The following is a 13,113-nucleotide window of genomic DNA, read 5'->3' on the forward strand; positions in this document are numbered from 1 at the left end:
CAAACGCATAAAAATGTGGAAAAAAAACACGGAAACCATTGAAAAGTGCTCCAGAGAGCATTGAAAATGTGTAGAGAAAATTGAACACTGGTACCATCCACATACATCCCTGTCTTTGGTGCTGAACACCATCCACACACAGCTAAACACACCTGTCCTTGGTGCTGAACACCATCCACACACAGCTAAACACACCTGTCTTTGGCACTGAACACCTTCCACACACAGCTAAACACACCTGTCCTTGGTGCTGAACACCATCCACACACAGCTAAACACACCTGTCCTTTGTGCTGAACACCATCCACACACAGCTAAACACACCTGTCTTTTGTGCTGAACACCATCCACACACAGCTAAACACACCTGTCCTTTGTGCTGAACACCATCTACACACAGCTAAACACACCTGTCCTTTGTGCTGAACACCATCCACTTACATGCAAATACACCCATCCTGTGTGCTAAACGCCATCAGCATTCATGTTAACAGAACTGTCCTTGGTGCTGAATGCCACCAACACTTGCGAGACATCTATCACTTTTCCATCTATCACTTTTCCAAAGCACTACATGCACCCTACATGCATAAATACATGTGCATTCATAACTTTCACAGTTATACCTGTCCATGGTGCTTTAAATTTAGGTTTGGCTTTCCAAAGGATGGAAATGTGTATGTGAGTTAAGATGGTTTGATATCTTGCAGAGTGTATTTTTGCTATCATTATGTTGGGTTCCTTGGAAAGATAATTTGAGTTCTTTGATCTGATATAGTAATTTCAAATCTTGTGAGGGTTAATACTTAAAGTATGTAATGCAGAGTTTTGGCACCATAACTGCAAATATTTTGAATTTAAAAGTCTCTATCCAGATTGACATTTGTAACTAATCATCAATATATTGACATCTTTTTCTCACATTTCAAGCCTCGGTAAACAATGCAAAAGCAAGTCCTGCCAAGTCCCCATATTTTTGGTAGCCTACTAAACTTAAGCAGGCTGCAGTATGTAAAAGACATACCAGAAGCAACTGTTGCGGTCGGAGATCTTCAAAACTCTTGAAGGATCAAGTGTAACGGAAAAATTCACCACTAATGGACACTTCATTATCAGTTAGAGCGAACCACTGGACTTATTGCGTGTTTGAGCATGTTTCTTGGATTGTCGGAAAGTTTGACAAAGTGGCTTACAACTCAAAGTGTGCATATCAAAGACGTTCACATGACATAAAAGCATTCATGCTTTGTGAATATTGCTGTGTAGTGTAAAAAGCCAACTATTAATGCAGAAAAATAATTTTAAAAAAATAGTGCCTTTGCTTCTATGTTTTGATTACTCAGCGCACATTTGGAAAAAAGCTGTAGAGGAAACATCCTGCATTAGCTTGCAAAAATTTATTATCTAATTCACTACTTATATGTGTTCACAAACAGAATCAGTATCAAACAATATTTTGTGACAGTTTATGACATAAGCTAGTATAATATACTAACATATCTGTTAAGCTACTGTAGAGTTGAGTGATGCAAAAAATACTATGAGTATGTTAATTAAGATAATTTATATATATAATTAAGATAATTAACATAACTATATGTAACCTGGATCTGTGAGTGACATCTTAGTCGTCTGATCTAGAGTGACATTAAAGAATAATGTCATTATGCAATGTATTGATGTAACAGTTGAAAATCTCCTGATTTCTTAAAACACACGTTACGTCAGCCTTTTCTTTTTTTTGAATCCGTATCTATTACTTTGTTGGACAACTTGTTTTAGGACATAGACAAAAACTGTTCTGAGCAAGATGAAATGTGATTAAAAAAAGCATGTTATTTTTGAAAAATTGTTCTAAATGTAATAAAGGCATTTTCTTGCGGTTAACTTTTCAAGACTATGGCTTAAAATGGAAGGACATCTCTTGAAATAAAACAAAAATTTATGTTTAAAAGCTGTGAAATCTACAAGAATTTTCACTGTGGTAGAGTGTCCAGTTCCTGTAGAGAGTGCTCCAGTATGGTGTTGTGGCCCTCAAACTTGAAAAATCCAGAAAATTTGGACCCTTTAAGGAAAAGTGGGAACCAGTGGATGTCGTCCGGCCACATGGAGTCGTATGGAATGTGTTCCACTGGGAACCACTTCGGCCGCATCTCTGGAAGTAAATAATGAACAACGTGAGGGTAAAAAAACACAACAAAAACTGTCAGTAATACATTTTCATTTATGTACAGGTAAGTGACCAAATAGACATAACAACAAACTGTAGCTCTGATTGAGTATTGTAGTTGGGTGATGTGATGCTTTCTCACAGTTTAACTTTAAGCAAAGTTCCCTTTGCTGCATTCGTAAATTGTATGCAGTTTGGCAAGTTGTCTGAATTAAAAGATGATGCACTTTTTCATATCAAGTAATGTTGCAAGCAATATTTTCAGAAATTACCCCTATGCTCAAGGTATTGTGTGCCAGAATATCAATGTCACTGTGCACATGGTTTGGGCAGAATATCTTCGAGCAGATGTCGTCTTATATCTAGCCACAAATTGATCAAATATCTGTTCCTCCAGATGAAAGTCAGAGCAGATATTAGGCTCCGATCATGTATTCGTTATCATACCTAGACTAGAGTAACAACTACCTAGTAGTGTACATTATTGGCAGTGTAAAAACCATAAATGCCTCACAGAGTACAAGTATATGACCTAGTTACATCAATTTTTTGTATAAATGGCTAAATCTAAAATCTAAAAAGGATGTAAGTATCCTCTCAGTGTTTTGGAGTATTTCTGCAACATTCAATATCTCTTGACTAGTGCACATCTTAACTCTTCACCTCCTCCTTACTGTATCTCAAGAAAGTGATGAGCACCACTAGAGTAGAGGTAATAGAAAAGCAGGTAAGGTAGATGAATCAGGAGGGATTTAGAACACATTTCCATTATCCATTACTCGAAGGTGAAACACCTCCCTTGACTCACTGCAGATTGCTCTATTAAAAAGTACCATCTCACTTGGGGGTGGGTATTGGTACAGAAAATTCAGGTTCAGGTCCAGAGGATCAGGTCCTGGTCCAGACCTGAACCTGATTCAGTATGTGGAAAATTGTGAATGGACAATACTCATGACAATGGTCTATTCCGCTATAAAGAAATCTGTTTGATGGAGTATTTGAGTCCCACTGGCGTTTTAAATTCCTACAAGGCTACATGTAACTGCCACTATACGATTGATGTAAAACTTGGTAGAGATTACAATAAACTGTACTCTACTTCGCTCTTGTTATTTTCTTCAACCTGTAATCCCCACACGCTCCTCCACAGCGTCCTTTAATTAGATCCACGCCCCGGGCCCACTGAGCATAGCGGGGCGCCTTTTCGTGTTTACCAAGTCTTTGTGTCCTGGGTAACCTGGGTACGAGCGTATCTTTTCCGCGCAAAGCATGCTGGGGGAAGTGATATAAACCTGGGAAGGAGAGCTACTGGCGCGTCGCGCTACCGTAGCAAACTCCCTTCCGTGACATAACTCCCCTCTCGGCAATCTAGAAGGGTAATCTAACACTCTCGCAGCGCCACCAAATTAGGTACATTTTAAAGTTCCCTTTGATATAACATATCACCATTGTGGCAACATTTTACCCCCGAAATAGTAAACTTTCGTCTTGTTTTCGCCTCGGTAACTGTAGAAAATACTAGCTAACTGGGGTACAGTCTCACGTTGTATAGAGACGCACAGAATGGCCACACAACTTACGATTTGCTAAGGTAATTGAGACAAACATAAAATAAAACAAAATGACAGATGTGGATTCCATATAGTTTTATTTGTGTATTGGTTGAGCCCACAATCTAAACCTATGGCTTCTTCGCGGCGCTGGGTACGAGCGTGTAATCCCCAAACGAATGAATTTCTGTCCATATAACCTCTTCATTTTCTGATTGGTATAACATCCGTTCCACCATCTGGTCCACCAGATTTTTACAGGTCCGTTTTTTTCTTGACCGGTCCAATAAGAAAAAAAAAAGGTTTTATACCGGTTCATCGTACCTGTACCCACCCCTAATCTCACTGCATGTAGAAACTTCTCTGTTCTTCTGTAGCTCCTGGTATCTAGTAATATGTAAAACTCAGTACAATATAGCAATGCTGTTGCTTTTCATTATGTCTTGGAAAAGTTGGAATGGTATGGTGACTATGCAAGTTGTTTCTTTGACAGTAACAAATGTCATACCTGGCTTTAGTAATACTCCATGGGCAAGATAAGTAGATTTTGAAAGTTGCAAATATAGTTTGGTTTTCAACTCGGGAAATTATATCAGCAGCAGAGCAACTAAAGGCTCACGTAGACTGGACGCCACGACAGACAAATGTCAATAGTCTGTCAATCAAAGCAGTTTCCATACTGCATTAGGGAAGAACTTCACTCCCTAAACCTAGTCAGTGCCAACTGGAAAGACAGGCACCTGGCTGGCTGCCATCTAGCCTCCACATCTATGTGCACTAAGCACATCTAACCCTCATGTGACGTGGAACAACAGACGATAAACTTGATATTGAGTGAGTGGGAGAATGACAGTGAAAAGATCTATGCTTATATCATGCTAGGGTCACTTTTCCAAACTGAGGCCTGGCCAGTATTTGATTTAAAGCTGCTGCTGCATTCCCTGACACAGTAGGCTGAAGTAGGTTAGTCTTCATAAAGCGCTTCCATGCGGCTCTGTCCAGCGAGTTTGCCCTAGTTAAATGTATACCAGTCCTACATGTAAAAATAAACACAAATCATGCCTATGACTCTCCTTTTCATGTTTTGTGTTTTTTTGGTGTCTTTTGTATCATATTTTTTGTTCCTAAAAGCTGCCCAGTCAGGCCCCTGTTTTGAAATGTGACCAGGTAGCAAGCATAAAAAGGACTTTGTACAATGCATTTTCTTCATCTCAACAAAAATGTACACAGTACATTATTCATTCTACTATGATGGTAACCTTAAAGTCTTCATTTAAAGTTCTTCCTGCTAAGTGGCACTCATACGCTTTGAATTGATTTTTACGAAGCAAATTGTCAATTCTCATAAGACATAACCCCTAAAGACCTGGTTTAACTCTGTCAGTGATTTCAATTTCATATCTACTAAAATGCAGCATCAGTAATCTTGGAAGTATGCACACTTCAGGTACTCAAGACATTCTTCAGATGGCCTCAGTAGCATTGTTGTTTCAGCATGACAGTCTTAGGGCACCTGACAGAATTATGAAAGTTGACGTTACATGTAATGTATAATGTATATGCCAGCAGTCGAGGCATAGAGTTCTCAAAAGATGCCAGGGGGGTCGAATATTCCATTCACCATTCCCCGTGTAAGGTTAATGAACAGTGCCCTTACATTTATCCTACAATTAGAACTTACTCCCAGCTTGCAGACTTTGTTGTAAAAGGAGTGCACTTTTGGTAAATTCCCATTAGTTCCGGCTTCACCCGACCATGTATAAGAACAGTGGTACAGATGAGATAGGACCAGGGATCTTACAGCCTCTAATTGTGGAGAGACTGCCGAGTGGTTGGTTCATTTCCCCGCGGCTAGTGATCTGGCATCGCGAACGCGGCACTTTTGGCTGCTCTCCAGCCGCTTGCAGCGCTGGGAGGCCACACTTATTCTATTTGTTGGTTCTCAAAATTTCAATGCTGAACAAAAATATCAACAGGAAAATAGGACTATAAGAGGAAATTCTGTACCTTAGTTCATGCAGTTCTAAGGCTCAGTGAATATACTACAATACCACGTAATGTACAATCACGGCATGTAGTCTATCCATGTCAAATTTTTCCCCTCAAAACACAAGTTTCAATGCAAAATGGGCCAAAGTTGAGAAAATCATGTGTACTCAAACAAAAGGTGAAAGAAGAATTTGGTTACGTCAAAACTCTTGCATTCAATGTAAAGCTCCTCGATATAGTTGCATTGTGTGCCCAGGAGTCGTTCCCTTATAGTGATCATTGTCCATACTGGCGCTATGGAAGCCTGCAGAGTACAAGTACATTTAGGGGCCATTGAAAAAAATGAAATGCATCCCTAGCTAGAAATGCATCCCTAGCTATAGATAAGACCTTGATACAACCTCCAAATAATTTTGTGCAATTGCATGCCAGCCTTGCCATGACACTCATTTTCAAACAAGCATACCAGGTCACCCCTATTTCTTTTATCAAAAAGTACGTTGGATTCTTTTATGTGCAGGTATGGCAGACATTTGATGCTAAAGGCTACTGATAGCTTTTGTTCTTTTATCCACTCATCCACTCTCACACTTGAAGTGAGAAATTCTACACTTTTTCCAGGCCCCTATCCTACAATTTTCAATCAACTGTAGATTCTGGTAGAAGTGTACAAAAGTCAATAGCATCCTCTAGAATGATTATAAAATATGTTACCAAAAGGTTATCATAGATTCATACCAAAAATGGGTGTTCATTGTCTAAAGGTGGTTTACTGATTAACAGTAGAGGTGTGCACGGGTACAGAAAATTCAGGTCCAGGTCCGGTCCAGAGGATCAGGTCCCGGTTTGGACCTGAACTTGGACCTAAGTTACTGTCTGTAAATGGGAGATACTAAAAAAAAAAAACAAGAATGGTCCATTATGCTACAAAGGCATCTGTTTGGTGAAGTATTTGACACCCACTGGCATTTTAAAACCCTATCTTCATGTAAACAATGAAAAGTTTGACTGTAAAAACTTGGTAGACTTGACTATAAACCCTACTCTACTTTGCTCTTGTTATTTTCTTGAACTGGTAAGCCGCAAGACATATGAACTCCTGCTGATGATATAATCTGTTCATTGCCAATCAGTCCAAGATCTGGTCCACTGATTTTGTTCAGGTCTTTTTTGGGGGGTACCGGTCCAACAAGAAAAAACAGTTAACAGACTAACAAACAAACAGACTACACACCTTCTGTTTCCCTGGGTTCTCCAGTGAAGTGTCTTGAGGAGAAGACATGTACCTCCAGCATGACTGGGTCTCCTACAAACTCAAACAGCAGCAGCCCAACCTTCTGTAGACTGTCCACCCTCAGGCAGCTTTCCTCCTCTAGCTCTCTACAAGGTGGAGATATGATCATAAAGATTAGAATTTACATACAGTAGAGAAAACACACCATATAAAGATTAAAATACATAGTACAGTACTAGAAGACAGTGACCGAGAACACACCATATTACATACAGTAGAGAGATTACAAATATGAAGAGAATACATACAGTAGAGGTAACCTTGCAATACGATACATACCCCCAGTAGTGTCCATACCCGAACTAGTGTCAGTACCCCCAGTAGTGTCCGTGCCCCCAGTAGTGTTCATGCCCCCAGTAGCGTCCATACCCTCTGTAGTGTCCATACCCCCTGTAGTGTCCGTACCCCCTGTAGTGTCCGTACCCCCTGTAGCATCCGTACCCCCTGTAGTGTCCGTACCCCCTGACCCTCTGACCAAAAAATACAGCAATCACCAATGGTATTTAACTTACTAAAAGTCCACTCATGGTTACCCCAAGAGTGACAACTTTTTATGTTGGATGTACATTTTCAAAATTTCTTCAACCTCTCCATTACTATTAAACTAATCTAAAGATAAAATCCTGGCTAGTGTGTGCAATTTCTTAATGCCTTGACGCATGCCTGGCTAAAAGCCTGAGCAGACATATGGTCACCTTTTTGCTGCTTGCTCAATGGTTTCTCCCATTTCCACTTTCCCTCCGAAGCCGTTCCATCTCCCAGCTCCGAACCCGCGCTTCTTCATTCCCAGCAGCACCTGCTGCTGGTGCCTTATGAGAACCAAGGTGAGAACCTTACGGGACAGGTGGACAGGTATGCTCATCCTCTCACCTGTGGATGGTACATACATGTGATATAGGTGAGAACCTTACGGGACAGGTGGACAGGTGTGCTCATCTTCTCACCTGTGGATGGTACATACATGTAATATAGGTGAGAACCTTACGGAACAGGTGGACAGGTATACTCATCCTCTCACCTGTGGATGGTACATACTTGTAATATAGGTGAGAACCTTATGAGACAGCTCCGCTGCAGTACCTTTTAAAACTGCTAGACGGCCCATTATCAAAACTGACTTTTGTTTTTGCAACCCCTACCAAATATCGTACAGATCGATCCACAACTTCTCGAGTTATGCTGTCCACAAACAAGCAAACAAACTGACAAACAAACATCCGCCACTGACAAACTAAGGCTGTTTTTGTCCTACAGTACAGATTAGTATCATTTTAGTAATGCATAGCATATTCTGGCAGTAGATTTTAATATAGGGCTAGTAAACGCCTTTTAAGGACTACCTACAGTAGCACCAACAACTTGTATTGCTTCTTAGGCTGTAGACATCGGAAATTTGCCGAGAATTTGACAATAATCGTGTATATAACACCTTATTGTGCTGGATCTTCTCTGTTCCCACATCAAAAGCTCCCGGCAACTTGCACTAGAAATAACTAGCTCTCAATTCGTAAGCTATTTATTCGACGCAGTCCGAAAACCTTTAAAGCATCTTAATACTACACAAATTTCTTTGTAGATAGCAGATACTAAAGTAGTATGAATAATTTTAATATCTAACTGCAAAATAATTGCTATACTTATGAAAAAAGAGTCTCCTCTCATTTCTTTTTCCTAAGGTATGGGGTGAACAAACGAGCGGCTAGCTTCTAAATCGCACCAATGCCGGATGGTTTTGGAGGAATTCTATCTTCCCAAGAGCGAGTTTATTTGTGACCAGGCTGTTTGCAGCTTTCTGTTTTGTTGACCTTAACTGTGTAGAGCACTAAAGGACTGCAGGAAGAACGATGCCTCTTCCCGTACAGTCCATGCTGTTCCAGGTCGGTGGAATTTCTGTGTGTGTGCGTGCAGTAGTGTAGTGGTGGTGTGGGGAGGGGGGCGGAAATTTTACTCTGTGTCATGGAATATTTCAATGAGTCGTATGATGCGATTATTAATTCATTGGTACTGTGTATTAGCCATTTCTCAATCTAGCATGTTTTACATTGAAGTAGGCTGTTTTATCATGCAATTTTGTTACATTTGGGACGTCTTACTCGTAAATATTATGTTACCAAGTCTCATAAATTTATTTTGCTTCATATTTAGTGCAGGTCATTTTCCTACCTGTCAATATGTTCAGAACTATCACATCTTAGGTTAGAAGGCCAGTTCAACCAAATTGCTTCTTTTCGATACAAAACATTACCCTAATTGTTGTGGAAGAACAGCATAAAATTTGCTGCTATTAAAATACTTTAACTTTCTAAGGTAGTACAGGTACTGTAAATCTTGAAATGTTGATAGTGGTTTCATTTTTGTGGTGACCTCTCCACCGTGGAATCATTATGCCAAGAATATACATTTTCAATAGACATGCACTACGTATACTACTGTACTGCTGCTACTGCAGTATATTGTTTTTATAATGGACTTGCAACACGCAAAAACTGCTTTTCCTCCTACAGTATGACCAGTTCCCTGACTGTAAATGAATTTACAGTATTACTCTATAGAGTAAGCCTGTGGGCCATATTCAATATTCATCATCATCATCATCATCGGTCGGTTGCAGCGCAGGCGACTTCAAGCTTCCACCAGTTCCGTCTATCAGCAGTGAGATGGCGAAACTGTCTGGGGGTGATCTGGCCATAATGATCCCCCAGGAGCCGTTGGATGTGTGTTAAAATCTGGCTCAATCTTTTTTGCTTGTCACAATTAACCACAAAAAGCAGAAATTTGAAGAAGAAAAAAAGATTAACCCTACGATTACTACAGAGGATGGCACCCAGGCTAAAGTCATAGTATATTACAAGTTTGGCTCGTGCGTTACAAGTGACCCTGCCACTTACCATAGGGGTAAAATGTGAGGCATCCAGAAGTTGGACGTTGATAAACCCAAGTCATCCACTGTACTGTGATCTGTCTGACTGTAATTTCCCCTACAAGAATATTAGAATGCCCCAATTTACATTTCTAACCTATATACAGCCTGTATAAAAAATTCTACAAAACTCCACACCATTGAAGGGGAAAAATCCACTCCATCCCCCCTCTCTTTTGCTTTCCTCACTTGTGCCCCTGTGCGATTTAAAAATAAAGGCTTTCTATCCTACTAATACTATACTAGCCTAGACAGTTACAATATCTTCCACCTTGTATCCTGTCACTCAATTCAAATAAAAAAGGACACACTGTAACATCAGGACAAACAGACCTGCCAAAACCAATACCTCCATTTTTAAGGAGGTAAAAATGTTAAACTTATTAAGTTTTAGGTTGTGTCCTGACCAGACCATAGTGGGACTGCCTCTTGAGCTGGACCAATGCTGTGGCTGTAAAACTAAAAGTTCCAATGCAATAAACTTGCCTGAACCTTTGAATTATAAGATAGCCATCTCTTATACTTATAGCTACATTCATATACATTGCATTTTGTAATAACAGTTGGAACTTGGCAGGTTTAATATAAGGTGCACCATAAACATCTATAAGTAACAAAATTAGATTTCAGTTGGAGACTTTCCCTGTATATGGGATAAGGATGAAGATATATGTATATGGATCCTTGTAGCAAATTTGTTTGGACTTAATAGTCTCACCTTTTCAAAGGTCACGTTGTAATGAATATAATTCAGTTTTTCCTCAATACTTTGCTGTATATCATGCTTTCAGAAGAATTACAGTGCGCCCGGAGAAATTGAATGTAAATCACTTGACCCTACGGCCATGATTTTCTTGGTCCTCATTTCAAACTGTATTAAAGTGAAAATCTAGATTGAAATAAGTTGTGGGATTTAAATCTTAACAAGTTTTGTAGATAGGTCTATTTTTGCAGGGTCCTGATTTTTTTCACAGGGGAAGGGCAGTTTTTTTGTTGTACATTTGTATTTTGATTTGAGTTCACAGCCGAAACAATGTCATGTACAGTATAGTTGATAATACTGTAACAATGGCAATGCATATATGCATGCTGCCTAGTACAGGGGACTGGCTCGACTGGCATGTCTGTACAATAAAGATCTTCATTCATATTCTCAGTGTCATGATTTCATGATGTCGATATCACGGTGAAAACTGCAAGAATAAAATCACAAAAATGTCAAGATTTACAGTATACTCGACAGTCTCCAAAACTTGATCATTAAATTGATCAGTGTTTTTCAAACCAAAGGCCTGCAAACCAAATTAACCAAGATGACATTGAACTGTTGTGGCCTTACTTCATTATTTTCCCTCCATATGTTTTACGATTTACGGTCTCCAAAACTTTGTTGATCATCAAATTAATCAGTGTTTTTCAAAAGCCTGCCAACCAACTTAACTGAGATAACATTGAACTGTTGTGGCCTTACCTTATCATTTCCCTCCATATTAATTTTAAGTCTTACAGTACAGTACATTCAATCTCCAAAACTTTGTTGATCATCAAATCAATCAGTGTTTTTCAAAAGCCTGCAAACCAAATTAACTGAGATGACATTGAACTGTTGTGACCTTCCCTCGTTATTTCCCCCCAGCCTCCAGTGGAGCCTATGCAGATCGATGCCCCACCTGAGGAGAATGACAACCAACCAGAACTCGCCTTCGTAGTGGAGTCGTGTTCACTGGTACACTCTACAACTTGTTCACTTAATCTTACAGTCTCTCTTTTATTTATCTGTAGCCTACACGTGCAATATTGCAAGTTGTCAGAATTTTACTTCATTGTGCTGTTGATCAGCTTCATATATATTTGAGGGATAACAAGTTTGAATTTTTTACCTGGCCAAATTGTTAAGTTGTTTACATTCCTGCCTGCAATCTAGAAAAAAAAATAAGAAAGGTTTTGGAAGTTGCAAGTTGTAGATAGGAATTTATGATCCCTGCCATGGGGTTGGACCATAGAGGACATGGTCATTTTCACTAAATAAACATTTAGGTTTCAACTAAATACCGTTGAAAATTGAGAATATCCCTTTTATGAATCTTTTTTTAATGATATAATTACAACACTAAATCCTTCAGCCTGCTTTTGTAGCTACTGTAAATGCATTTAAGTTCGCGGGGATTTAATTTCGCGGTAGCGGGAAAAGGGACTTTTCGCGGTGGATTTAATTTCGCGGTTACAACAGACTGCAGCCTAATACCACAATAGAAAAATTTTCGCGGTGGATTTAAGTTTAAGTTAAAGTTAAGAAAACCGCGAATATTAATCCACCGCGAACATTTCTGCATTTACAGTATTTGGCACTAAATTTGCAGCAGGATTAAGTTTTATTATATCTTTTGAAAAAATGTAGTATAAAAGTAGAGGTGAAGTTAATATCTCCATGTACTAATGAAAGAAAGTCATCTGGAAGGTTGACACAGAATTTGTTTGTTTGTTGCCCTTTCCTGCAGGACCTGGAATCGTACGCTGCCCAATACACGGGACTGGCACGACTAGAACGGCTGGTGTTCATCGCTGACCACTGTCCACCACTCAAAGTAGAGGCCCTCAGGTAGGACACAGTATGACTCCAGAGAATTGTATGTAGTTGCTAACAATTATGATGTCTCTTTATATATCATTGTGTTACAATTTTGATGGTTGATAGAAATTTTGAAGTATTCTCCTAAGTCAATTAAAGATGACACCTTCGTTAAAAACGGTTGAATTTTGTGCAGCACAGCTGTCTTAAAATGTCCCGAACTTGCTGTCCTAACCTGTTGTGTATCTGTATCTACATGTATATAGCCTGTATAATCGCCCTTCAGCATAACACACCAACTGTTCTATGGTGTGTGTGATGTAGGTGCAAGTATTGTAATATGCATAGTGGATTTGTGAAATGTTTTATAACAGTCATTACAATAATTTCTGGCACTTCTCACTGTAAGATGTGAATAACTGTTTGTATCCATGACTCTACAGGATGGCCCTTCACTATGTCCAGAGAACCTACAATGTCCACCTGTACCAGCAGGTGCACAGGAAGTTACAAGAAGCTGCCAGGTGGGACAAAAAAAATTTGAATGATCAACAAAGAACTCTAGCATTTTACTGTTGTTGTACAATATTGTAGTTTTACCACAACACAAAGAAACATTCA

The 13,113-nt window shown here is 39.4% G+C and overlaps 2 protein-coding genes across 2 annotated transcripts in view; one reads left to right on the forward strand and one right to left on the reverse strand.

Annotated features, from left to right (window-relative positions):
* Window positions 1–1,735: 1,735 nt before the first annotated feature.
* On the reverse strand, window positions 1,736–8,560 carry LOC118407853 (7,8-dihydro-8-oxoguanine triphosphatase-like). Its single transcript, XM_035808396.1, has 4 exons — window positions 8,433–8,560; window positions 7,699–7,873; window positions 6,944–7,089; window positions 1,736–2,155 (listed from the first exon to the last, which is right to left on the reverse strand). The coding sequence occupies exons 2-4, from the start codon at window positions 7,863–7,865 to the stop codon at window positions 1,977–1,979; spliced, it is 492 nt and encodes a 163-aa protein (XP_035664289.1). The 5' UTR covers window positions 7,866–7,873; window positions 8,433–8,560; the 3' UTR covers window positions 1,736–1,976.
* A 130-nt stretch (window positions 8,561–8,690) lies between these two features.
* LOC118407849 (COP9 signalosome complex subunit 1-like) overlaps window positions 8,691–13,113 on the forward strand; it is a 12,516-nt gene continuing 8,093 nt past the window's right edge. The window contains exons 1-4 of the mRNA XM_035808390.1: window positions 8,691–8,880; window positions 11,560–11,649; window positions 12,422–12,522; window positions 12,936–13,016. Coding sequence (XP_035664283.1) covers window positions 8,848–8,880; window positions 11,560–11,649; window positions 12,422–12,522; window positions 12,936–13,016 — 305 coding nt within the window. The 5' untranslated portion in view covers window positions 8,691–8,847. The remainder of the gene's footprint in view (window positions 8,881–11,559; window positions 11,650–12,421; window positions 12,523–12,935; window positions 13,017–13,113) is intronic.

Source organism: Branchiostoma floridae, unplaced genomic scaffold, assembly GCF_000003815.2.
Source record: "Branchiostoma floridae strain S238N-H82 unplaced genomic scaffold, Bfl_VNyyK Sc7u5tJ_1494, whole genome shotgun sequence".
Classification (NCBI taxonomy): Eukaryota; Metazoa; Chordata; class Leptocardii; order Amphioxiformes; family Branchiostomatidae; genus Branchiostoma; species Branchiostoma floridae.